Source organism: Lynx canadensis, chromosome E2, assembly GCF_007474595.2.
Source record: "Lynx canadensis isolate LIC74 chromosome E2, mLynCan4.pri.v2, whole genome shotgun sequence".
Classification (NCBI taxonomy): Eukaryota; Metazoa; Chordata; class Mammalia; order Carnivora; family Felidae; genus Lynx; species Lynx canadensis.
The window spans coordinates 4,368,082-4,394,315 of record NC_044317.1 but is presented as its reverse complement, the minus strand read 5'-3'; the positions used below and the strand labels follow the sequence as shown (position 1 = coordinate 4,394,315).

The 26,234-nt window shown below is 58.6% G+C and overlaps 1 protein-coding gene across 8 annotated transcripts; it reads right to left on the bottom strand.

The window, feature by feature from the left end:
- Positions 1-194: 194 nt before the first annotated feature.
- On the bottom strand, positions 195-26,234 carry MEAK7 (MTOR associated protein, eak-7 homolog). 8 transcript variants are annotated; one of them, XR_004342964.1, is made up of 10 exons: positions 25,589-25,915; positions 25,139-25,297; positions 16,616-16,793; positions 14,011-14,241; positions 13,568-13,712; positions 11,252-11,680; positions 6,941-7,059; positions 5,352-5,531; positions 3,138-4,601; positions 195-664 (listed from the first exon to the last, which is right to left on the bottom strand). XR_004342964.1 is itself a non-coding variant. In XM_032591333.1 (9 exons), the coding sequence occupies exons 3-9, from the start codon at positions 16,766-16,768 to the stop codon at positions 4,488-4,490; spliced, it is 1,371 nt and encodes a 456-aa protein (XP_032447224.1). In that variant the 5' UTR covers positions 16,769-16,793; positions 25,139-25,297; positions 25,589-25,915; the 3' UTR covers positions 2,982-4,487. The 8 variants fall into 8 exon arrangements, 7 of the variants coding, with proteins under 7 accessions (XP_032447224.1, XP_030155546.1, XP_032447223.1 ...); XM_032591333.1 differs by lacking the exon at positions 195-664 and having other exon boundaries at positions 2,982-4,601; XM_030299686.1 differs by lacking the exon at positions 195-664 and adding an exon at positions 26,067-26,234 and having other exon boundaries at positions 4,509-5,531; positions 25,589-25,828.

Here is a 26,234-nt window from a genome sequence, read left to right as displayed (position 1 = left end):
CACATTCGAAGCTTGGCAGTTTAAATACAAACCAGCTTGGGGCGCCTGGGTGGCTTAGTCGGTTAAGCGTCCGACTTCAGCTCAGGTCATCATCTCGCAGTGAGTTCGAGCCCCACGTCGGGCTCTGTGCTGACCGCTCAGAGCCTGGAGCCTGTTTCAGATTCTGTGTCTCCCTCTCTCTCTGCCCCTCCCCTGCTCATGCTCGGTCTCCCTCTGTCTCAAAAATAAATAAAAACGTTAAAAAAATTAAAGAAAAAATAAATACAAACACTGCTCAGCAGCTAGAGCCCTACTGATTTGGGTTCCTTATTTAAGAGGGAAAACCTTTTTATAACATTCACCATCTAGACGGAAACTTTTAACGTAAATACAGATGGATCCTTCCTTTACGTGGAAATGTATCTGAAAAGCACCCTGCTTCACGGTAAAAGGCCAGGTGCATTTCCATCAAAGTCAGGAATGGTGAGGGCCTATCACTGCTACTGAAGTTCTTAAAGAATTTGCTGATACAATTAAGAGAAAGAATAAAAGGCCTAGAAAGTGCAGAGTAGGGAAATTATCCTCATTTCCAGGTACACAATCGTTAACGATTGCATTCAACACGCTGTATGTACCTACCTCTCAAACTTGCACAGAGTCCTGTATCCATCAGATCTCAATAAGGCTGGAGGGAAAAAGAAGAAATCACAGGGGCCAAAACACTAAGCCCGGGGACTCCTTACAAAGGCCCACTCTCAGGTCCCTCCCCAGCCCTGCCATCTGCACCTCAGGAGGCTTTCTAGAGAATTCTGAGGCCCAAGGTTCAAAACCCCCAGACCACAGAATTCAGCAAGGTAGCTGGGGTACAAACCTAGGTAGAAAAATCAAGGGCTTTCCTATGTTTAAACAATCCTCAGGAGGAAAAAAAAAAATCCATATACAGTGCCGATACTAACGACAAAATCTACATCGCAAACTTCGATGTTCCCATCCTCGGGGACAGGAGGAAGCCACATGCGCCAGATGTCCGCCCTGCCTGTGCCAATCTACGTTCGATGTGGTCTCCAAAATGCAACCATCAAACTTTTTAGAAGGGTTACCAGCCGTCGGAGAAAATCAACAGGCAGGCATAGGGAGGAACATTCCAAAAGAAACCAGAAGTCATCGGGGAACAGCTCTGGCATTTTTCATCATAAAACACCACGACTTAAAGCATGAGGTAGAGACTCAAGTTCAAAGAGACACTCAGGTGATGAGACAGACAGTAGAACTTCTAAGTCAGTGGGAGAGAAACGTACCACTTAACATAAAAGATACTGGAATTTATTCTGGGACAAGATAGAGGTACATTTGAAAATACATTTTGAATGGGGGCGCCTGGGTGGCTCAGTCGGTTAAGCATCCGGCTCTGGCTCAGGTCACGATCTCGCGGACTGTGGGTTCGAGCCCCGTGTCAGGCTCTGTGCTGACGGCTCGGAGCCTGGAGCCCGCTTGGGAGTCTGTGTCTCCCTCTCTCTCTGCCCCTCCCCTGCTCATGCTCTCCCTCTGTCTCAAAAATAAATAACCCATTAAAAAAAAAAACTTTAAATCCATTTTGAATGGATCAAAAATTTAGAAGGAAAAATGCAAAGCGGAGGGGCAGCAGCAGAAAACAGCATTTTTTTTTTTTTAAATCACAGAGTGGGCAAAAACTTTCCAAGCATACCACAAATCTCAGAAGCCTTAAGGGGAAACGCTGGCTAAATGGGACAACATGTGAAATTCACGTATAGAAAAATCAAGTCCGACAAACTGGAGAAAAATACTTGGCATGCAAGTCACCAGCTACTCTGCTTCGTTCCAAAAAGCACTCTTGCACATCAGTCAGAAGAAAACCGACACCCTAGGACATCAGGAGGGCAGGACACAGACGGCTTTTGAAAAAATGAAGCTGAGACGTGATGAGGTCCACGAAAACGAAGTTTTAACACAGTGTCCACACCAACGCAGCAAACAGGTGCTCCCGTACGGCAGGGCTATGAAACCTCAAAAGAGGTTGGCTCATGTGTCAGCCTCTAAATTAAGAGGCATTTTTTGGATCCAACCATTCAAATTCTAAGAGTTTCTTCTTCCCGACAAAAATCACAGATGGGGAGACTCAGTGATCTCCACCAAAAAAAATTAGAGCGGGGGACACGCCGTCGCGGAAAATACAGTTACGCCGGGTGTGCAAGGAGTCCCCTCGTGGTTTTCTCATGAGTGGCTTTGCCTCTCGGGGAGGAAAAGAGCTGGACGGAGATGTAAGCCTGCGTGTTTCAAGCTTCCTTACCGTGTACACATCTGGCCGTTTTTTTAAGTAAAGGAAACGCGGTGGGGAAAAAACTAACAGTAGCCATGGTCACACCACAAAGAACATGCTTTTGCCTCCTCCTTCGAGCACCTTCTGGGGCCCTGATTGGTCTTCACTCAAAGGGAAACCACAGGTCCCCAATTCTTATTCCTGTTGCACAAAAGAACCAACTCTTCATTCGTTAAAACCACATGCTTCCCAAGCCCGGTGGCGCATGTGCAGAGAGCAGGTCTGTGTGTGGAGAGCCTCGCACCAAAAGGTCACCGGAAGGCTGAACGCCCCCCCCCCCCCACCGACCCCAGGCTGCCGAGCGCCCGGAGGCGCCCACCCTTCCTCGTGTGAGGGTGCCGTCTTGGGAGACAGACCCTGGGCTGTAATCTGAACTCTGATGAGAATGAGCACAAGGAAGGAAAGCGGGCCGACAAAGTCTGACCCTCTCTGACAGCCATAAACAGAGGCAGCAGTGAAGGTATTTAAGGTACAGATACCAACAGACCTGTTATTAGTGAGGTATGGAGTTCCATTGACAAAAAAAATGTTTTTTATATTTGTTCCTTTTTGAGAGAGACAGAGCATGAGTGGGGGAGGGGCAGAGAGAGGGAGACACAGAATCGGAAGCAGGCTCCAGGCTCCGAGCTGTCGGCACAGAGCCCGACGCGGGCTCGACCCCACGAACCTTGACATGGTGACCTGGGCTGAAGTCGGACGCCCAACCGACCGAGCCACCCAGGCGCCCCTAGTTTCCTTTCCGTGAAAGCAAATTCCTCAACAAACTGAAGGTGCAGGACCTACCTAACTCTTTGGATTTACGGTAATAAATAGAACTTACTACAGACAGATCTGAGGATCCTAACGTCCTGTGCCTGGGATCCCAGCAGCTGAGAACAGCACACAACGTACCAGAGAAGCTTATTAAAAGCCGGCTTTTTTAAGCAGAATCAACAGTGACTAAGTCTGTGTCAGGCCGCTGTCCCTCTGCGCGCTGGCCGGGCACGCGCGTGCCTTCTAGTTTGCAAGGCCCTCCGCTCGGCCGGGGGGGAGCTGCCGAGTGCAAAGTTGGAGGAGCCTCCTGGCAGCAAAAGTAGAAGCTGAAAAATGCCCACAGCTCAGTTGACGATGGCTTAGAATCCGGCGATGTCGATCATAAGGGGTCACGTTCTTCGTCAGATCTGCAGAAAGTGAAAAGTCTACGGAGAGAGAGGCGAGGAAGAGATACGTGTTCTGGAGGCGAGCCCACAGCTCTTCAGGGAAGGACCTCTCGGTGCGGCTGGTTTCCTCCGGCCCGTCTCAGACACCCACCGAGATCGCAGTTAGCAGCCGGGGTCACTTGAGTTGGTTCAAAGTGAGTCCCTGCTATCGAATGGCCCGTCACCCCCCTCTGGGAGCCACTCTGGGCCAGGGGGCGACACCGAGGAGGCGGTGCCAGGGTCAGGAACCCGGGTCAGTACTTCCCAGTGACTCACCACCAGTTTATGCGACGGGACGTGGCGGGGCTTCCGCCCTCCCCACGTTTAAATCGGTGACAGAACCACACCTTGGCAGTGATCCGTAGATCATGGCACAGGCCCCTTTAAAACCAGCTGAGAAGGGCGGGTGTGGAGCCCAGCTGCCAACCACTGAGGACCCGTTGCACGGGGACACCTGCTCTCTCTCCCGAGTCTTTGGCTCTCCCCACCCCCCCCCCCCAGCACACTGTTTGTGCTGCTTTATCAACACAAAAATTTCATGTCAGGGGAAGGTGCTCCCCAAAAGCGCGGAGACCCACACCCCAATGCCTCTGCCCTTGACCAGCTGAAATGCAACATCAAGGCACGGTTTCGGCTGCAGGGTCCTGAGCAGAGGCCAAGCGCCCCCGGCACGTGGAACCCGTCCTGCGCGGCAGGAAGGCCCGTGCCCGTCAAATGCCCGGCAGAGGCCTCGGCGTCTGTGTCCCCGGATTGCCTCGGCAAGAAACAACATATGGACCAGGTTGCTGGCCCTCGGGACTTCTGGGAGAGGCACTGACCAATCCGTATACGGCAGCAAAGGAATTTTACTGCGTTCCGGGTGGTGCCGGACGTGACCAGCATGGCTCCGTGTTGAACTTGAGCACGTGCGACAGAGGGAGGGGTCTGCAGGCTGTGCCCTGCACAGGGCCGCCGGGATCCAGCTCTGGGGAGGCCCGAGCCCGGGGGGCTCCTCACTCATCCTCCGGGACGTCCCGGAGCCCTTGGCTGTGGCGAGGGCGCCCGATGATCTCCAGCAGCGCCTGGGCCTCAGGGTCCACAGCCAGGACGCTCCTGTTCCTCTGGGCCTTGGGAAGAAGGGAAGGGGGGTGGGCGTCTCCCCGACAGCCGGGGACAAGCGGGAACGTCCTGCTGACTTCAAGCTCATGACAGCAGGATCAGTATCCCACTGTTGGCCACAAGGAGAACACAGTGGGGGCTGTGGCGCCCTCAGAGAGGTGCCCCCCAGCCTGGGAACCATCGTTGGGGGTCATGAGGGGCAGAGGGCCCATCGCAGGACCCCGGAACGAGAAGGAAGCCCAGAGCCCCCTCGTCTTGCAGACGGGCCGTGCACCCGCCCGGGTTCCCACCTGGGGCAGGGCCCTGTTCCAGAACCGGTTTCCTCCACCAAACCGCACGGAGCCCGACAGGACTCCGAGCTCTGCCCTTCACCCGCGGGCATCTCTCGGTCCAGCAGCAGCCGCTGGGAATGAGTTCCGGATAAACCGCCTCCAGATGCAGGAGCACAGGGGCAGCGCGCAGAGAGCGGACAGACAGCACACGGAGAGACGACAGGCGACATGCAGAGAGCAGAGACGCGGAGAGACAGGCGACACGGAGAGAAAGGAGAGACGGCCCACGGAGAGACGACATGCGACACGTGGAAAGGGGAGAGACAGCAGGCGGAGGGCAGAGACGCGGGGAGAGGAGAGACGACCCGTGGAGAGACGACACGCGACAGGCGGAGAGGAGAGAGACAGCACGCGGAGGGCAGAGACGTGGAGAGAGGAGAGACGACCCGCGGAGACACGACATGCGGAGCGACGGCCGGCGCTCACCTGCTGCGAGCCCGGCGCCTCGCCCACTGCCCACACCTCCATCTTCTCAAACCGGAAGTCCTCCTGGGCGGACAGCTGAGGGCTGTGGTACGTGGTGCACTTGGGCTTGGCCTTGCTGTGTCCTTTCCCGAAATCGACATCAACCCACAGCCCAAAGTAATTGTGCTGTCCGCCCATGCCCTGCGGGGGGTGGGGGCCGAGCGTCAGCGCCTCCTCCGTCCGCCCCTGCCTTAAGCCGCAGACGAGACCAGGCGGCTCAGAGGCGGATGCGGTTTTCCTCCGCCTTTTTTTAACTGCGAAACTCACACACAGCGCGGCAATTTCAGCATCCCGGCACCCGTCCCAAGCCGCTAAGACGGTCATCGCGGCGCCTCCTCCCGGGGCCGCGCCGGCCGGGGGCACCAGTGACAGCAGAGCACGCCCAAAACCGGAGGCCACGGCCCGGAGACCCCAACCGCGAAAGGAGGAGGCGAGAGGTCAGCACGGACCCCGAGGTTGGAAAACCCGCGTCCGGACCCCCGGACAGGTGCCTGGCTCGCTCAGACCGGGACACTGCCCGTCGCCTACCGGGTGCGGGGGACGGCAGGGACCAGACATAGGAAGCAGACCCCGGGGCGATCCCCGCCCGCCGCCACGTGGTCACGCTCAGCAGGCGGCCGGGACCGAACTGCCCGTCAGCCTCCGGATGACCTTCCCCGACGTCCCCGCCACCTCCGCCCTCTGGCGCCCCTGGTGGCCGGCGACTGAAGTTGAGCGAGAGACCACGGCAGGAGCTGCCGACTCTCAGGGCTGCCTCTCTCTCTCGGGCTGATGACTGAGGACCCACTGGGTGCTGCTCCGGAGACCACCCAACTGCCCTTTCCAGGGTCCTCAGGCGGCCCCGCGGGGGCCCTGCAGCAGCCTGGGAAGGAACACGGGGGCCGTCTCCCTCCAGACAAGGTGGACCCGCGAGCACAGAGCTGGAGTTTCCCGAAAGCTGCTTTGTGTTAAGGAGCAGAGAAAAGAGACAGGCTGGGGAGCTGGCAGGGGACCCGTTTGTCACGCGAACCAAGCTGGCTCACAGGTACAGGTGGGGGCCCGTTGGTGGGCACCCGACCCAGCTCCCACTCCCCCCACCCACCCTTGGCCTTCACCCCCACCGTCTTCCTCCCGTGGCTGAGTCTCGGGCCGCGGCGCAGAGCAGATAGGAGGTGTGTTCACCCTGACGGGAGCCCCGGTTTTGTGAGTCGCCCACTGACAACGCCCGATGGGTCCGGGGTGGGACCCAGGTCGGGGCGTGCCCCTCCCCCAGCTCATCGCCAGCCACAAAGGCCACAGGCCGGCCAGCTGACCCCGGGAAAACTGGCCGCGTCCACCGTTTGCACACCAGCCACTGACACACACCCCGACCGTGCAGGAGAGACTTCCGTCCCAGCTGTCACGCCAGCACGGAGACCCGCGCAGAATGAACACGGCCCACGCACGCAACCCAGCGCATACGGCTCCCCTGGCTCGCGGGGAGAGCGTCGGCCTGGGCACGTCGGGACTGGCCCCGCTGCAGGAAGGACAGCACCAAGGTGGCACGTCCCCTGCTCTCCTGAAGTCCTTACCAGGCCGTTTGGGATGGTCTGCTGCCCGTGATTCAGGTACATGTAGTGGTCGTTGTAGCCCGTGGAGGTATACACAGCCATGCGGGGGGAGGTGGAGAACAGGAAGCACCGGTCGTCCCCTGAAAGTGAGCAGGGTGTGGACAAGCAGGGTCACCAATGTGAGCTGGGCACCAGGACAAGCAGGGACCACCAACAAGCCACAGCTCACAAGGCAAACTCTGCACACGGGTCTTCCTGTGCCCCCGGAGCTCACCGCACACCGGGACTGTGGCCACCAGGGGTCAGTGGGCAGGTCCCAGACCCCGCAGAGGCCGGGCCTTCTCGCTGTCCCCCCACCAGCACCCCCCCGGGCGCCCAGAGGTGAGCTCAGGGCAGGGGTGGGAGGGGTGGTGGTGAGTGTACCAGCGGCTTGCTGGGGACACCTTCCAGCTCTCACCAAGGAAGACAGAAGGGGAATCGGCCGCTGCTCGCCCACCGAGTGCACTCAAGTCAAAAGAGCAGTCTCCCCTTCACGCAGGAGCCTCGCCAGCACAGCCCCCTCCAGTGGGCACGTGACACTGAGTGGATGTGTCCCCAGCCTGAAGGAATGCGTCCTCCCGGGGGAGAAAGTCTGCAGGTGCACAGCGGCCCCCGGGGCACTTGCGGCCGGAAAGGGAACACACGGGCAGCCGCGACCCTCTGCCTCCCCTCCGGGCACGAGTGTGGACGTTTGTGTGCCCCTCAGGGAAGGCGGCGGTCAACACTCTGGAAATGACCAGCATCCTAAGGCTCAGGGACTCCCTCCTGCCCGCAGCGATTTCCTCTCCAGCAGCACCGTCAGCACCACGGACAGGGATGGAGGCCACCGGGGAAGGGGGGGCAGGGACCTCCCTGGGTGGGGACCAAACAGGGGATACTCCCCACAGTTATGAGAACGCGGCCCTGAGGCCTGGCTCCCCGGGGACATCGTGAAGGCACCTGATATCAAATCACCTGTACAAGAAACTCAACAACCAGCTGCCAGTACTTTGGGGGGTCCGGCCACTCGCGAGGTGGGAAGGAGCAGTCCGGCAGCATGAATGCTGAGGATGGATATGAAAGGGGGTTCGAGTCCCAGAGGGCTCTGCGGGGCGGGGTGGGGGGAGGAAATACCTCAGCTGGCAGAGTCTGGGCAGGAAACCCTTGGGCCTCCAATCCAGAGGGATCCACGAGGAGAGGGGGGTGGACCCAAGGTCACGAGGGACATCCTGAACCAGAGGCGGCTGAGAGAAAGCCCTTCCTGGAGGAGGGACCCCGTGCTGGGACAAGACATGGGCAGGCAGGGAACCGAGGGGCCCCTGGCCACACTGCGGGGTTTGTGAGCGCCGGGGTCAGAGGGCAAGACAGATGAGCCTGGGGCCACACGACAGAGGGCTTTCCTCCAGGTGAAAGACTCCGGCTTGAGTCCACGGGCTTATGTAGCCCCAGAAGGCCGGGGTGTTTTCGGGCCGATGAACTGCTGGTCCCACCCTGCTGCCCCGGGTGCCCGTGCAAGCATCACTTTGTCCTGCAACCCCAAGGCTGGCTTTCCGCCAACACTTCCTTGGCCCCAGACGCTAAGCGAGGCGACAGGCCCGCCAAGTGCACGTGGTCGGCGGCAGGGGGCCTCCTTCGAGGGCATCCGGGTGTGCTCTCGTGGGGAGGGCCGTGTCGGGAGGGCCACGTGGGGGCTCCCTTCCTAGGGGCGAGGGTCCAAAGAGTCATTATCAGCTGCAAAGCTGTCAAGCCACCAGAGAAGGCTCATCTAGGTCACGTCAGCGATACCCGCTACCCAAGGGACAGCCGTGGGTTCAGCACCTGCCACTACCCGCGGCGCTCACAGGCGGCCTTTCCGCGCAGCACCAGTTCATGCGGTGCTGGGGAGCCCAGGCCGGGGAAGGCGAGCCCCCCGCCCAGCACCGGGGAGACCGTCTGCTCGGCCCAAAGCCGCCGGTCTGTCCACCGCACCACAGAAACGTAAGCAAAACGGAAGCGACTCGGCAGCTGCTACGACACGTCAGGCCCGCAACGTCAAGCAGTTAGGGCAGCTCCAGCGCTGAACCTGACCTGCATCTGGGACGCGAGGCTGCCCTCTGCCGGACCTCTGCCCTCACGTCTCGGAACAGCACGGACTGGGGTTGGAAAGTTGGGAGCTGGCGTTTTTCCACCGTTCTTACCGAAGACTAAGCCCGCTCGCTAATAAAACGTTAAAACCAGCAGAGACAGCCTGGAGATAATGCCAAAGGGGCTGGGAGGGGCGGAAGTCCACGCGACTCGCAGGTGTGTTCTTCCAAATGCTGAGGCCGAGCCCCCAACCGTGCGGACAGCACCTGTCACTCCCCCAAGGCCTTGAGCGGGGCCGGGCGGGGGGAGGATGCCCCATTCGTTCCCCCAGACACGGTGACAAGGAGGGTGGGGACGAGAGGTGAGCTAACGCAGCAGGGCTGAGACTGCGGCCCCCAGAAGGGTCGCTCAGCCGCCATCTGGGGGCTTGGAGGGTCCCCCGCTCCCAGAGCTGGCGAGAGCGGCTCCCTGGGCCGACACTTTTGTGCAAACGGTGTGGTTGAGGCCGAGCACCTGCTTTCGTCCCGGAACTCTGGGATTTGGGCACGTGCCAGGCAAAGGGCGCTCACGTGACCGGCCCCCGATAAAACCCAGGGCGCTGAGTCCCTACCAAGGAGCCCTGATGGACGGCACCTCACATGGGCTCTCACGCCTCATTGCTGGGGAATTGAGCGTGTCCCGTGTGACCCCGGGGAGAGGGCTCTGGAAGCTGGCCCCTGTCCCTTTGCCAACCTTGCCCCGTGTCCTCTTGCCGTAATAAATCACGGCCACGAGGAGGACCGTAGCCTGAGACCTACAGGTGCTCCGAGGGAGTCACTGACACGTGGGCAGTCTTGGGGGTCCCGGACACAGTGGAGAAGGGCTAGTGGCAGCAACGGGATTCAAGATCTAGGACATTCTGAAACCCAGAGAAAACCAAATCCTAGAACAAACAGGATCTCAGGGATTCAGCTCCTTCCACCCACCCAGTAATGGCAGCTGTGCCATCTGGACACGATGTCCCGGCCCGCAGAAGCTCGCGGAGTGGAGGAAGGTGTGCAGAGGTGTGCGCGGTGTGACAGAGGATGCGCAGGGAGCACATGGCCCTCCCACGCTTGGGAAGGCTTCCTGGAGGAGGTGACCTTGCGCTGAGTCCCAACGAGGAGGCCATGCCAACAGGTCGGGGGGAGAGGAAGAGAAGCGTGTGCCGAATCAGAGGATGGGAGGGTGCCGCTTGCGGGGGGTCCGGGGAGACTGCACACAAAGCACCAGGGGACAGGCGCGGGTCAGGAGGCTGGAGAGAAGAGGCGACCTCCTGCGGGCAGCGTTCAGGGTCTCAGAGGAAGGGCAGCATGTCAGACGCGCTGGGACACGATGGATGGACCGGGAGGTGAGAGGGAAACCAGGGGGCTGGTCAGGAGGCCCCCACAGAGTGGCATGGAGAGAAGGCTGGGGGCGAACAGATGACCTAGTTCAGACACGCAGTCCCTGTCCCCAAGGGACTGCCATTCCACCCCGTCTGTCATGCCTAAGGACCTGTTCAGGGCCGGTATTAACCATTTGGCTCCTGGGCGTGAGGACAGGGCTGCGTCGGGTCTCCCAGAACCTCCAGGAAAGGCCCGTTTCACGGCCGAGGAGACCCTCCGGGGCCACACGCCGGGGCTCACGCAGGGACATCGCTTCTGAGTGTGTGAGCGGCCTGCTGCCCAGGAGGTGAACGGTCCTTTAAAAATGTTTCTCAGAGCACTTTTCTTTACGGAAGCGGAAAAATTTCCTTAAAAGACCGCCGTCCAGTGCACGGAAAGTCACATAAGAGCGTTCGAATTACAACGAAGTCACAAGACTGAAAAACCAGGGCAGAAGGGAAAGACAGAAGCAGCAACGCAGACGCACGGGCAGGGGACGGGCTGTCCAGGAAGGGGGGCGGCCCGTGGAGGAGACACCCATCGGACAGTTGCAGCCCAAGCCCCCAGCCTCCCCGTGGCCCGGACCCGGCGCGGTTTATTAATGCCGGGCCTGAATCCGGGGTCGGGATCCCTGTCCTCTCTGCCTTCCTCTGCTGTCAGAATCACGGAAGAAACCCAGGAAGCACCAGACCACATGAGGCAGCGTCTCCTTTCTCCTGACCACATCCAGAACCGCACTTGGAGGACACAGAAGAAAGCCCCGCTCACGCCCTGCTCGGCTCGGGGGTCCCCAGGCAGCAACCACGAGGCCGAAGTCTCAACAGACCCCTGCTACCGCCTGCGGTTTTGGGGGGCCAAATCTCACCTTGAAACTGAGGCTTGACCTCCCAAGAGCAGGACGCAAACCCACCGAACACGTGGCCATCACGGTCCTCGAGCAGCAGCACGCAGGGGCCCTGGTGGGTGATGCGCCCACAGAGCTGGGCGAAGCTGTGCCCGTGGAGCTCAGACGAGAAGAGTAGGTGCCAGCGGTGCCGCCGCTCCCTGGGCAGGTGGGCGTTGACGTAGATGACCGACGGCACGTCCAGGATGCTCTCAAACACCCTCTCCTGGTCCACGTGACGCTCAGGGACCAGGGGGGCCAGATCGAGGGACAAGCGCGGGAGGAGAAAGCCTCTGTGGATGACCACGCTCAGGAACGTGGCCACGTGGGGGGCCCTGAACACCCAGTCCTCGATCACGGCTCGGTCACAGTCACGGTCCAGCTGCTGAGGCCCCGGAAGCTCCTCGCTGCCTAGGGGAGGGGGAGACACAACCAGTGGGGCCATCGCATCAGCTGACATCCACGACCCCCATCAGAGCACCTACCGTGAGGCTCATTTGGACAGAGCTGCGCGGTTAGTGCAAAATGTGCCCCTGATTCCAAAGATTTGGTATCCAAAAAGAAATGTAAGATACCCCGATCACCTTTTATGGTGACCGCTGATGTTAGAGTATACTCTGGACACGTGAAAAGTAACTGCCCTGTTTCTTTTTACTCTTTCAATGTGGCTACTGGAATATTTACAGTTTCACGTGTGGCTCGCACCAGTGCCTGCATTCCATTTTTATTGGACGGCAGTGATCTTGACCATCTGACAGCCGCACCTTCTCTCCTCTGCAAGCTGCGCTTCAGAGGCCCAGGAGTCAGCCAGGCCTCACCCGCGGGCCCAGCCCCGAAGCCCTCCAGCGGGTGTTCTGGGGACAGCCACACCAAAAGCCGCTCTCTGAGGGTCTCTACTCAACACAGCCTGTTGGCAGAGCTTTCCAAGCGTGATGTTCTCCAGGCAAGTCAGGGTAGTGGCTGGGTAACTTACTGGACACCCCCCACCCCAGTTTATCTGGGAAGAACGGGTTTCATGAACTCTGAATTATGCTTCACATCTATCTACAGTCCTGTTTTATATCTCTTATCCACGAAGAATGGAGGCGATATGGTGGTGGTAACAGAAGACAGACCACTGATATTTTATACGTGTTGTTCTTCTTCTGTCCAAGTTCCAAATTTCACCCCTTGGTTTTTGAAATATGACCTGTGTCCAAAATGCGTTTTAAAATCCACCTTTACAATAAAAGAATGCTTTTATAAAACAAATCTACTTTCCAAGGGATTCATTTGCATGAATTGGGATTCATTTGAAGTAGACCAAACCAAAAAAGGTATTTTTAAATCCCAAGTGAATTCAAACACATATGGTTTCTCATCCAACGGCAATAGAATATACATGATTCTCAAGTGCACATGGCACATTCTCTGGAATAGTCCGCATATAAACTAGTGTGTAAAGCATGCCTCAGTAAATTTAAAAGGGCTGAAATCATACCAAGTACGTTCTTCAACCACAATGGAATGAAATTACACATCAGTAACAGGAGGCGATTTGGGAAATCCACAAACATGTAGAAGTCAAATAACACACATCTAAGCAAGCAAGAGACCAAACAAAGGAGGAATCAGAGAGAAGTTAGAAAATACCAAGAGGAATGAACACACACACACAACATGTACCGAAACTTATGGGATTCAGCTAAAGCAGTGCTTAGAGGGAAATGTATAGCCGTAAATGCCTATATTGAAAAAGAAGAGAGATCTCGAATCAATAACCTAAACTTCAACCTTAGGGAGCTAAAGAAACTAGACCAAACTAAATCTGAAGCCCCGAGAAAGAAAGACTAGGATAGAGACAAAGGAAGGAAGAAACACACAGAGAAAACCAACTGTATCAAAAGTGGGCTCTCTGAAAACATCCACCAAAAACCGAGAGACCTTCAGCTAGACTGATCGAGAAAAATCAACAGCCTCAAATGACTGAGATCAGAAACGAAAGTGGGGACATCACTGCTGACCTTGCAGAATAAGAGGAAACAGTAGAAATAATTATGTTAATTTCTGCCTGCTTGTGAATTTCCCAAATGCCTCTGGTTCATTCCATCGTGGTTGCAGAACATACTTTGTAGGATTTCAATCCTTTCAAATCTATCGAGGCACGTCTTACGGCCAGCCCAGAAGATAATCCAGAACAGAGCTGGAGGACTCATGTTTACGGATTTCAAAGCTTCACGACAAGGCTACAGTAACTGAGACCACGGGGTACCAGTCTAGGCGCCAAGGCCTCAGTGGGCGAGCGCACGGGCCACTTGCCTCGGAGTTCCATCTCGGAGAAGAGCTGGGCGGCCAGCACCTGCACCCCGGGTGGGGGGCCCGGGCCCCTCTTCTGGGTCCAGCCTCTCAGCTCCTGTCTGTAGTTTAGCACGTGCACTACAGAGCCAACCAGATCCTCCGTGAACTGCAAGGCGACAGTTTTACCATGAGTAACATTTCCACCCTGACCCATGACCTACCTCCTATCAGCACAGGGAAGGGCGTTTATCTTTTCAATGCCGACTATCATGGGCCACAGGGTGGGAGGAGATCACACAAAGGGCATTCACGCTCCGGCTCACCAAGGCCTCTGTCCAGGGTCCTGACCTCACCAGGGTCCCCCCCCCCCCCCGCCCAGGGGGACATCTCCCTGTGTCCCACCCTCATTCTAAGCCCCTAGGTGAGGATACGAAACCTCCTAAAGGGTCTCGCGGCCTCGCTACCTTCTGGACTTCTCTCGCTTTCACGGGACCTTCTGTGGCAGAAATCATTTTCATGATCACAAGACTCTTCTCCTCGGAGCTTCCCTTTAGCAAGTGGGACATGAACATTGTGAACTGCTCCCGGGAGACGCTCTCGCTGGGCGCCTTCGCCTTCCCCGGCAGGTCGAGGCTCCGCATGCCATCGTACAGTCTTGTGACCATCTCCGGGGGAAGGGCTTCCCCTAGGTGACTCTGTTGGGGACAAACCGGAGAAAAGGCTACATGGGGCCAAGCTAAGTGTGGCGGGATCGCAGGAAAAGGACCAGGGACCAAGAGCACCCCCTGCTGCTGCCGGATGCTTCCACCAGCACTCAACCTTGCTAACTCCACGTGGACCCACCCAAGGGCATCACACCCCCCCCCAAAATGCCCATGCCCGACGCATCCTGGCTCGTGGCTCCTCTTGGCCATGAGGCTCTTCCACAGTCTGTGCCCAGCCTGCCCTGCCAACTTTCCAGTCCCCACCAGATCGGCCACGTCATTCCTGCCTCTGGCCACTAGCTGCTCCTCCCTCTGCTTACACTTTCTTCATTCTAGGCCAGTGGCAGCCACGTACGTGTCTGAATTTATTAACGCGTGGAACACGTCTGGGCACAGCTGATCTGCTCTCCTCCAGCTCTTACTTCTTACCCAAGGTGTTCAATATGTATTTTTAATTACATTTTATTTACATCTAATTCTTAATGAACATCTTGTCAATAACGTCCTGTAAATAGGGCTCTCCGTTTTCACTCCAACATCAATCAAATCTGCTTTGCTCCAGGGATTACAAACGAATGGAGAGCGAGCGAGCAAGTCACACACACACACTGAATCACGAACTTTCTTTGCAGCGGGGTCTGAAAACTGGATTCTCCTGGAACTGCGGACCGTGTCCGCACCGTGTGTGACAAGACGGATACCCTGAGGGTCTTGTAAGGCAGGTTCCTACGCTCACCCTCAAGAGTACTCCTAGTTCTGTCAACGTTTTCCAGGTTCTCCTGAAAAAGCAACCCACCCTTCTTCCCCAGAAGACACTTCATTCAGTGGCCCGGTTTTCTGATCAACCTTTCACCCCACTTACCGTGATACATACACATTTGTGCACATCATTTCTACCCTGCGCTCATGCCTTTAATTGGCCTGGTTGCGGGACGCCTGGGGGGCTCAGTCTGTTAAACGTCCGACTTCAGCTCAGGTCACGATCCCACGGTTTGCGGGTTCGAGCCCCGCCGTCGGGCTCTGTGCTGACAGCTCGGAGCCTGGAGCCTGCTTCGGATTCTGTGTCTCCCTCTCCCTCTGCCCCTCCCCTGCTCGCACTCTGTCTCTCTCTCAAAAATAAATAAACGTTAAGAAAAAAATGTAATTGCCCTGGCTGGTTCTGTCTGCTTCAGCTAAGTGGGTGGCCCAGGAAACTGGGGTGCTTTGGTTTCGTGGAGATCCATACACACATGTGCACGCGCACACACACACACAGCACATAGCTGTGACCGAGATATCCTCCCCGGCCGATTTCCTCGTCTGCAAAGTGAGCATGTTGGGGATCCCCAAAGGCCCCCCAGCTCCCACTCTGCACATACTAAAGGAGGCGGCTGCTGGAACGCCTTCCCACACTGCAACCTCCACGTCACCCAGGAGGATGTGGTCTTGCCTCTGTCTGGCCAAACACACTGCTAAAAAAGCCCCATGGGGGACGCCTGGGTGGCTCAGCTGGTCACGTGTCCGACTTTTGGTTTTGGCTTATGATCTCACCGTTTCGTGGGTTCGAGCCCCGTGTCGGGCTCTGTGCTGACAGTATGGAGCTGGCCTGGGATCCTTTCTCTCTCCCTCTCTCTGCCCTTCTCCTGCTCATGCTGTCTCTCTACATAAATAAATAAACATTTAAAAAAAAAAAAAAGCTCCACGGAACGGGGTGCAAAGATGGGGAAGTGGGCAGTTTGAACCCGTTGTCAGGTAAACGCGGAACTTAAACGTCATTCTTTTGTTAGGAGGACATTAAGTTCCTAGAACATCAAACTCTTACAAGTTCATCTGAAGGCAAAGTACACTTGAAACTGCATTTGCTGGGGGCGCCTGGGGGGCTCAGTCAGTTAAGCGTTGGACTTCGGCTCAGGTCACGATCTCACACTTCGTGAGTTCAAGCCCCATTATCGGTTAAGCACGAGCCCTGCCCTCTCTCTCTCTCCCTCTCTGTCCCTCACTCACTTGTGCCCTCTCTCTCTCTCAGAAAATTAAAAAAAAAAAAAAAAGAACCTGTGGTTTCTGGACCCACGAATCTGGCTCAGACAGTCCGCCACCCGGTCTCGGAGGGAAATCGGGTGACAAAGGTTTAAGAGACGGGAGCAGGGCTGGCCCCTTTGGTCTCAAGCTGGAAGTGTCCCCCAACGCGCCGCGGCACAGAGGCAGAACGGTCGCGATAGAGATCACGCAGCCCGCGGAGCAGAGAACGCATCCTCTCTGCCCTTTACAGAAGACGCACTTCGCAGAGTGCCGTACGTCCATCAGACAACCACGGAGAGCCGACCTGGGCCCGAAGGCCACAGCACCTGCTCCGGAGTTCACGCTGACGGCCACGTCCCGCTCTCACCTTTACTGCCCTCAGAGAGAAGGACCTGGGGGAGGTATCTGGGCGCTGCTTCTCCGATGACAGAGCGTCAAACAACCCATCGATCTCGGCCTGCTCCGCGGGGAGAAACTGTGAACAAAACCTCGGCCCCGACTGGCTTCTGCTGTTGCCCATGTCTCCTTGTATCCGGCAGAATTCTCTGCGGAAGACACCACGGCACAGATCACGTCAGAGAGGTCAAAGCACAGTGGTCACAGAAAATCAACGTTGACAATCACATGGTCAGTCAGTCAAGGCCGAGTTAGCTGCAAAAAGGGGCTGGAACCCCTCAGAGCTAAGCAACGTTCCAAGGTGGTTCGGCAAAGGAGTCGATGAAAATAAAGTGGGAAAGCCCGACCCCGGCCCCCTGGGCGCCTGGAGCATACTCATGACAGCCGAGCCGTCTGGACCGCGTTATTTGAAGACACGGTTCTAAAGGAAAAAAAAAAAGAAAACGCGGTTCTAAAACTCATTGTCACTGGAAAGGCAGCAAAATCAGTATGTTAATCGAAATACGCGTATTTTTTAAAACCTGACTTGAAAAAAGTCTAGAAGGCTGGATGATCACACGTATTTGAATCAAAGCAGCGCCTTAAAAATACCACCTCTAAAGTGAATGTGGGACTGGACAGGCGTTTCCCTGTGATCCTGGATCTGCCCCCAGCTGGGGGGTCAGAAAAGCAGGGTCAGGGCCAGCTGGGTGGCTCAGTCGGTCAAACGTCCGACTTCGGCTCAGGTCAGGATCTCGCGATTCATGGGTTCGAGCCCCACGTTGGGCTCTGTGCTGACAGCTCGGAGCCCGGAGCCTGCTTCGGATCCCGTCTCCGGCTCTCCCTCCCCTGCGCGCGCACGCTTTCTCTAAACAAATAAACATTAAAAAAAAGAAAGAAAAGCAGAGAGAGGAAGAAAAGCCTCTCAGGAGGCCAAGTCCTGTGGCTCATTCATTCCGTCCTTCGCCTTCATCTGGAAACCGGCCTTGGTGAAATTGCTTGAGACACAGGCACTGTCGCCCGCAGCACAGGAGAGAGGAGCCTCGGGCCAGGTGGAGCCTGGGAGGGGGGAGGGGGAAGAGGGGAAAGGGGAGGGGGGGAGGGGGGGAGGGGGAAGAGGGAACAGGGGACGAGGGGAGGGGGAAGACGGGAAAGGGGGGAGAGTGAGGGGGAAGAGGGGAAGAGGGGAAAGGGGAAGGGGAGGGGGGAGGGGGAAGAGGGGAGGGGGAAGAGGGGAAGGGGGAGGGGGAAGGGGAAAGGGGAAGGAGCGGGGGGGAGGGGGGAAGGGGAAGGGAGGGGGCGGGGGGGGGGGGAAAGGGGGGGGGGAGGGGGGGGGGGGGAAGAGGGGGGGGAGGGGAAGGGGGAGGGGGAGGGAGGGGGCGGGGGAAGAGGGGGGGAGCGGGGAAGGGGAAAGGGGAGAGGGGAGAGAGGGAGGGGGAGAGGGGAAAGGGGAGGGGGAGGGGGAAGAGGGGAAAGGGGAGAGGGGAGAGGGGAGGGGGAAGACGGGAAAGCGGGAGGGGAGGGGGAAGGGGGGGAAAGGGGAAGGGGAGGGGGGAGGGGGGAAGAGGGGAGGGGGAAGAGGGGAAGGGGGAGGGGGAACGGGGAAAAGGGAAAGGGGAAGGAGGAGGGGGGAGGGGAAGGGGGAAGGAGAGGGGAGGGGGGAAGAGGGGAAAGAGGAGGTGGGAGGGGGAGGGGGAGGGGGAAGAGGGGAAAGGGGAAGGGGGAAGGGGGAAGGGGAGGGGAGGGGGAGAGAAGAGGGGGGGAGGGGGAGGGGAAAAAGGGGAAAGGGGAGGGGGGAGGGGGAAGAGGCGGAGGGGGAAGAGGGGAAGGGGCGGAGGGGGAAAAGGGGGAAAGGGGAAGGAGAGGGGGGGGAGGGGGGAAGGGGAAGGAGAGGGGGAGGGGGAGAAGGGGAAAGAGGAGGGGGGAGGGGGAGGGGGGAGGGGGAAAGAGGGGAAAGGGGAAGGGGGAAGGGGGAAGGGGGAAGGGAGGGGGAGGGGGAGGAGGGGGGAGGGGGGAGGGGAAAAAGGGGAAAGGGAGGGGGGAGGGGGAAGAGGGAGAAAGGGGAAGGGGGAAGGGGGAAGGGGGAAGGGGAGGGGGAGGGGGAGGAGGGGGGGAGGGGGGAGGGGAAAAAGGGGAAAGGGGAGGGGGGAGGGGAAGAGGGGAAAGGGAGGAAGGGGGAGAGAGGAAAGGGGAAAGGGAGAAGGGGAGGGGGAAAGAGGGGAAGAAGGGAAAGGGGGAGGGGGAGGGGGAAGAGGGGAAAGGGGGAGGGGAAGAGGGGAAAGGGGGGGAGGGCAGGCCACCAAGACCTGGCTGACCTCAAGGGGAAACGGGGTACAGTAGGGATTCTTCTTCTTTCTTTCCTCTGGAGGAGAGATTCACACAATGTGAAACTAACCATTTTCAAGTGACCCAATTTGGTTGCATTCAGCTCATCCGCAGTGTCATGTGACCACCACCTCTACCCGGTTCCAACACATTTCCGTCACCCCAAAAGGAAACCTCGTCCCCCTTGGCGCTCACTCCCCGCCCCCTCCCCCAGCTCCCGGACGCCCCCTATGGCCGTCTCCACGGGCGTCCCTGTTCTGGACACTCATGTACGTGGAATGACACAATCTGTGGTCTCTGGGGTCCGGTCTCTTTCCCTCAGCACAGTGTTTCCGAGGCTCATCCGCACCGTGGCACAGGCCACTACCTCATCCCTTCTCACGGTTGAATTACTCGGCTGGGATTCGGTAGACCGCGTTTGGTGTATCCGCGCATCTGTCCTTGGACGTCGGGGCTGCGTCTGCCTTTTGGGGGTCGCGAATGCCGCCGCTACGAACACAGTACACAGATACTTGTTCGAGTCCCCGCTTTCAGATTTCGGGGGGACACACCTAGGAACCGAGTTGCTGGGTCATACGGTAACCCGATGTTCCATTTCTGAGGACCCGCCGAACTGTTTGCCATTTTCCACCCCAGCAGCAAAGCAGGAGGGTTGCAATTCCTCCATATCTTCTCCAACGCTACTGGTATTTTGGTATCTTTTTTCCTAACAGCCACCGTGGCAGGGGGACCCATGTGCCCCAAAGAGGACTCCAGTAAGGACTCACACAGGGACCGCAGCGCGCTTACAAAGGCAGCTGGAAAGGAGGGCCAGCAGAGCCCAGTCTGGGGCTGTCACTCACAGGCCAGCCGATCTAAATGCTTCCACTCCTCAAGCTTCTCAGCAGCCCGAGAGCCACCCCCCACCCCCAGCCTTTGGGTGCCAAGGCTACTCGGTACTCCTGACCTTCCTAGAACTGGCATCGCCTTAACTGAGATGGAGCACAGGCCCCTCCCTCCCCGGCTCTGCTCACACTGCCCCCCCTCACCCCCTCCAGGCTCATGCCTGACTTGCCTGCTCAAACCTGGAAGTCACAGAGACTCTGCCCGACAACCACCTGCCTAGCAGCCGAGCAACCCGGAGCAGGCGGGCAGGATGCCTGTCCGATGCCCGTCACATCCCTGGCCGGCCTCTCGGGTGGACCGGCCCATCCTCCCACTGCCTTGCGGGCTCCCGCGTGTCTCTTCCGGGAAGCCAGCCTGGCCCGAGTACCCCCCCGCCCCCGCCCCGGCGGGACTCACTCCCCACCCTACAGCACTCCCGGGCCTCTTGGATCGGTGCCACGTGCTCTACCCCCACGACCGGTCCCCTGCCCAAGGACAAGCTCCGGGATGCCATCTCTATACCCCACGGTCCGCCAGGGACTCCGCACGCGCAATTCCGTTTGCCGAACCTTCCCGCCTGGAGAAGAAAACAAACCCAGAAGCCACCGGGGAGAGCCACCAGCAAGGATGGGATCCCCAACGGACACCACCCCCGGGCCTCTCTTTACCAGTGATGCTATCTGATTGCCCCGCGTTCCAATTCCCCAAATCCTGAGAAAGCCTCCTCCCTGCTCACAGCCAAGGAATCGCCCTCCCAGGGGGAGGCCAGCCTCTTTAAGAGGGACATCTGGAGCTAAAAGCCCACCAACATTTAAACGCCACTCCTCGGAAGTTTCCAAAAGTTCCAGGTGAGGGAACAGTGTACCTAGAGGCTGTGCCACGAAGGGGCCACAGGCCCCGCCTCCCAGGCCCTTCTTCTTCGTCTAATCCTGCAGTAAGTGACTCATCGTCCCCTGGGCCAGACCCCATCAGAGTGCGGGCAGACACAGAGAAGCCTCGGGCAGGTGCTAGGCTGCAGGAACTTCCCATCACACAGGGACAGACAGATAAGTGCTGCAGGGGTCAGATGGGATCGAAAGGAGAACACAAGGCAGGAGAAAATGTCCCGAAGGACACGTCCCGGCTGGGTCTCCAGGCTCCCACGGGGGGCTCCCCTGGGAAGTGGGGACAGTGGGCACAAAGGCGCAGGGGTGCGGACTAAGATCACTGAGGGGAACCAGCGGGGCTCCGGAGCCAGGGGGCCCTCCTCGTCTGCCTCCACTCACCTCTGCCCCCCCACCTTCTCCTCTGTCCCACGGGAACACGTCCCTCCACTGTTGTCTGAAAACACAGCAGGACAGAGTGGCCCGGCCAGATCTCCCGGGGGCCCAACCGGCTGTGAGAAGGAACACTGAGGACAGGAGAGGTGTAGACCATCAGCAGGGGGCCGGGCACAGGCCAGCGCCAGGAGACAATGGGAAAGGCCCAGAAGTAGGGCCAACCGGCAACACAGGTTTTCTTCAAGTGGGAGGGAGAAGGGTGTGCATAGCTGCTCTGTCAGGACTCCAGGCCTGGAGTCACACGGTGGGGAGGACATCAGCCTCAGAACACCCCCTGGCCCCCCATCCCACTGTGCTTGGCGCCGGCCGAGTGCCGGTGAACAGACACATCTGAAACAGTTCCAAGGACGGGCCCCCCTCCTCTGAAAGAACGCACAACAACGGCACCAAGTGTCCCCCAGTTCATCCGGCCTCGCCTAGGTCACTACGATCTTGCCAAGTCTTTCTCACCAACTCTGGGGAAGAAGTCAAGGCCTTGAATGCGTCCTTCTCCCCAAATACAACCTCCTGAACTGTCTCCCCTGGCAGCGGTTTTCTCGTGGGACCCTCGCGGCACGTAGGACAGCCTCTTTGCCTGGCAACCCGACGCTGGCCTGAGTCTTCGGTAGGCTCACAGAGACCAAGTTCTCTTTCAGCAGGAAGCACCTGGATGTTACTTTAAGACCGCTTACAGCAGCGGTTCCCAACTGGGGGCCGTTGTGTCCCCTAGGGCACATCTGGCAGTGAGGTCCGGCTGCTGATGGCTGCTGATGCTGACTGACGTCAAGGGGGTAGAAAGCAGGGGTGCTAAATCTCCTCCACTGCACAAGACAGCCCCCCACGACAAATTACCTGCCCCCAAATGCTACAGGGCTGAAGGTGGGAAACTGGCCTTGCGGTTTCCGGGGCAGTGGGGCGGAGCCCAAGGGCACAGATAATCCTGAATGCTTGCTTCTCAGCTCAAGGGCCTGAGCTCTGAAGTCACGGTGCAAGCCAAGATGGACAGACCCAAGTTCAAGTTCAGACACTGGCTGGTTTTATAACTATGGGCAAGTTACTAAGCCTCTTCCCACCTTAGTAAAATGAGGGAAGTGCTACCAGCCCCATCGTGAGGAAGAAGAGATTCAATGAGGCAACACGGGGCTTTCTGGGTGCCAGAAATGGAGAGAGATGGGCCCAAGCAAGGCAAGTTTGAGTCCCTCCCCAGGAACAAGGGAAGCAGCCCGGCCTGGAAGCAAGGAACCCCCTCAGCGTTGGGGGACAGCCAGGAGCCGTCTTCCCGCAGAACGGAGCCGCAGATAGCACGGTCAGTCCTCACAGCCTCCCCCGCTGGCCCCTGTCCTGGGTGCTCTCCCCTCTGGCTGCCAACATGCAGCCCCTGCCTCCAAGGGGCCACTGTCCTGAGGGCAGTCACCTGGCCCTCAGTGCCCCCTTTCTGGGAAGGCCCCCAACCACCTCATCAGGACATACAGACTTCAAGCCCTGCTTACATCCCAGAACCAGCGGCCCTCTGCGAAGGGTCAGCTCAGGCCTGGGCCCGCCGTCAGGCTGCGCTCAGTCCCTGCTGGCCGGAAGGTGACCTGTCCTGCTTCCGCCCAAGGCTGGCTTCCCTTCCTCCAGGGAGCCCCACTAGCTTATCTGCAGGGCTGTTAGCCCTGGGGCGCTGTTCTTCTCCCCTCTGTGAACTTAGCCACCAGCTCCACTACCCCCCCACCCCCACCCCACAGAGCTAGTAAGCTGTGGTCAGAATACAAGATCCCCCACTCCCACCCCCAGTCCAACATAACCAACCCCCCCCCCCCCGCCCGTCTCCTTCTCCCACAGATGCTCCCCAGTTCTCCCCGCGTCTATGCCGCCTCTACCACCGCCCTTCCCGAGAGCGGGCCTCAACCCAGGGGATCCCGGGGTAAGTAAGCACCTGCTGGGACCCTCTGATCTTAACACACGAAAAGCATAAGACGCGGGGTGATTTTGTGCTCAAACTGACCACGCGGGGAGGCCCTCCCTCCCTCGCAGCTGTCCCCCCAAACCCCCCACCTCTCCCGCCCTGGGGCCCAGAGGAGTGGGCGGCCAGAGAGGGGCAGGGCCCAAGCCCACTCCGGGCACCGTTCTCCCCCGGGCCCCGGGTCTTCGCCCCAGACCCCCCCTCTGGCTCAGCTGCTCGCTCCGGGCCGCCGGGCCAGCGCCCCCAGCCCAGCTCCCAGCAGAACCTGCCTTTCAGGTCTCCGGCATGGATTTTCCTCAGGAGCAGCCCGCCCCCGTTGCCAGGCGACAGCGCTGACGGGCAGCTATTTGCCCCAATAGCAGACATGGACGCTGAGGGGGCCGAGCCCTGGAAAGAAGTCAGCCAATAGGCATGCACCTCATGGCGCTTCGGCGGGCGGGGCTAGGGGCGGGGCCAGCAGGCCGGAAGGAGCACCCGGGAGCGGCAGGATTCCCGCGGGAGCGCCTGCAGAGGAGCAGGGAGGGCGGGGAGGAGAGAGAAGCGGCAGGGCTGGGGCCGGAGGCGACGAGGAGCACCTGGGGGGGGGGGGGGGGGGCGTGGGAGAGGCTGGGGTGTAGTTGGGATGAGGGAGTAGCTGGGAGAGAGGAGAGTGGGCCCAGTGGAGACAATGAGGGAAGAGGCAGGTAACTGGCTGCGGATCCAGACGCAGGCGGCTCCCCTGTGATACCCCTAACCCGCAGCTTGGGTGCCAGCCCTCCCCTGCCCTCCCCCGGGTAACCGAGTCCTCTGCCCGCGTTCACTAACTCGTCCTTCCCAGCGGCGTTTAACCGTGCTCATATCCGTTCCAGCCTGACCCCACGCCCTTCTCCACCAGTACCCCCACCCCCCTCGCTCCACTCCAGAATGTTTCCAGACTGTTATCCCAACTCGTTCACTTTCCATTCCTTCCTCAAACCCCTGAAACCTGGCCCCAGGGGCCATGTCCCTAAATACAGCGGGCACTTTCAGTCCTCGCATGCATGCCTTATTAAATAAAGCCCTCCTTTCTGGGCTTCTAGGTCGCTAGTCCCTGGCCTCTCTCTTCCCCTCTCCCAGGAAGTTTTCACCGAGCCCCTGCTGACTTCTGCTCTGCGGGAGTCCCTCTCCGTGTTCTCCCCAGGCACCCCTTCCCGAGATAACAGCCTTCCTCGTGACTTCACTTCGAGCTGTCCGCTGTGCTGACCCCCAAGCCTGCACTTTGACCCCATATGCTCTTAGCTTAGCAGGCGTCTCTGCAAGGCTGGACCTCAAAGCCAGCCCAGCGGAACCCAAACTCAGCCTCTTCCCTCCAAAACTGTTCCTCCTCTCTACCTCCTTCCTCAGTGCATGTCAACACCTGCCACGCCTCCTCGTTCCTCTTTCCCCAGGTTCTGTTTTACCTCCGAGATAGGTCCTGCATCGACCCCTTTCCCTCCATGTCCCCCGGAGCCCCCTCACCCAGGCCAGACTTCAGTAACAGCCTCCTCCTGGCCCCTTTGCCTCCTCCAACCCCCCGCCCTACCCAGTCAAGGGAGCATTTAACTGGCAAATACCTATCTTGCCCCCTAGAGACGGAGAACTAGAATTGCGGGATCAGCTGGGCCACTCCTCAGGCCCCAATGACAGACACAGACAGATAAAGCCAGCTGATGGTTTTTACCGATCCTAAAATTCACAAGAAACGTTCTTTCTCAAGGACGCGTGTCTGTACCTGTCAAGTATCCGAAAGATCCCTTCGAGTCGTGACTGTTGCACTCCAAAAGAACTTAAAACTCCGAAATCACAGGTCAGCCCCAACTTTGCTGTTGACGCTGTGTCAGTGACAGTGAAAGCTTCCCGCTCCCGCCCGGAGAATCTGAGTCAACTTTGCCAGACGTCCAACCCAGGCGCCGAGCTCCAGAATGGCTTTGTGGTTCCCGAGAGAACAGAGCCACTGCTCCACTTTGGAGCCCAGACCTGACGCTGGTCCCTTCCACGTGGCCCTGCTTGGCACCAAGGCCTGCTGCTTTCCAACTCCACCCAAACCCCACTTTGCCACAAAACCCTCTGAAAGCTCACGCTTTACCTTTGTCAGGGGAGCTGCCCAAAGTTCCCCCGGGGGGCACGGGGTTCACAAAGCCGCTTTGTCAGATTGCGGGGTTGGTCCTGGGGGAAGGCCGAGGTCCAAAAGGGCAAAGTGGTGCTGTTCTCTCCGGTTCGTAGAGGCACCCCGGACACCCGCTCCCTGCCGGGCAGTGGGACACAGCTGTGAGCTGGGTCCCTGCTCACAGCGCCCCCTTCACGATCTCCACTTGCTGAATGAATGCGGGTTGGGGGATGATACAGAGGAAAAACCAAGCACAGTGAGAGGCTGTCGTGAGGCAACAGGTGGGAGAGAAGGGAACACACCGCATGTCTAGGCTTCAGAAGAACTCAGAAGCCGTCTGAACATTCTCCCTTCTTGTGTCAAGGGTCTCCTGCCTTTCCAAGCTCTTTCTGCCCAGCCTTGCCTCCACCCTCCCTACCACTCACTTACCCCTTGGCCATTTTCCGGCTGGGAACCCGGCGAGGGGAGTTCCTTCCTGCTTCTAGCCCTGCGTGAGGGCTGCACGTGGCTGATGACAACCTGTAAAGCGCGGTCCCTCGTGGCACGACTGGTCTGAGCACCAAGGAGAAGCTGTCCAGGAGAAGCAAGTGTCCCAAAGCCCAGCGACACCGGTGAAGGATCCCCACTCTCCGGCTCATTCGGGTTAGGTCTGTGCCACCTGCAGCCAAGCTAGCGGAAGGATTGGATCCCCCTGTGGTTACGCACACGAGCAGGCTCAGAGGGATAAAAAGCAGACCGACTCACGGTTGGTTTGATAGTGTTCCAACCTCAAGAGCCAGGGACACCCCTGCGCCCATTGTCTGCACCGCCCCCCCCCCCCCCCCCAGCCCTGGCTGTGCTTTGGCCTCAGGAAACCCTGCAGTAATATTCACGGTGGCTACACCATGCACAGAGTCAGTCTGCTTACCATCACCACGAGCTGGCAATTCTAAGCAACATCGGTGACATAACTGTCCTCCGTGAAAAACGCTTTTACTGGTCTAAGCACTAAAGTAGGGGCTCGCTGGGGCACCTGGGTGGCTCAGTCGCTTGAGCGTCCAACTTCAGCTCAGGTCATGATCTCACAGTTCGTGGG

What these genes read in the sequence shown, in the direction of transcription:
- MEAK7 (XM_030299686.1), bottom strand. Translation starts at nt 16,768, where the DNA reads ATGGGCAACAGCAGAAGCCAGTCGGGGCCGAGGTTTTGTTCACAGTTT. An exon ending in TCTCTCTGAGGGCAGTAAAG is followed by an intron (nt 14,242 to 16,615) that starts GTGAGAGCGGGA and finishes TGTCCCCAACAG; the next exon opens with AGTCACCTAGGGGAAGCCCT. An exon ending in AAGCGAGAGAAGTCCAGAAG is followed by an intron (nt 13,713 to 14,010) that starts GTAGCGAGGCCG and finishes GTCGCCTTGCAG; the next exon opens with TTCACGGAGGATCTGGTTGG.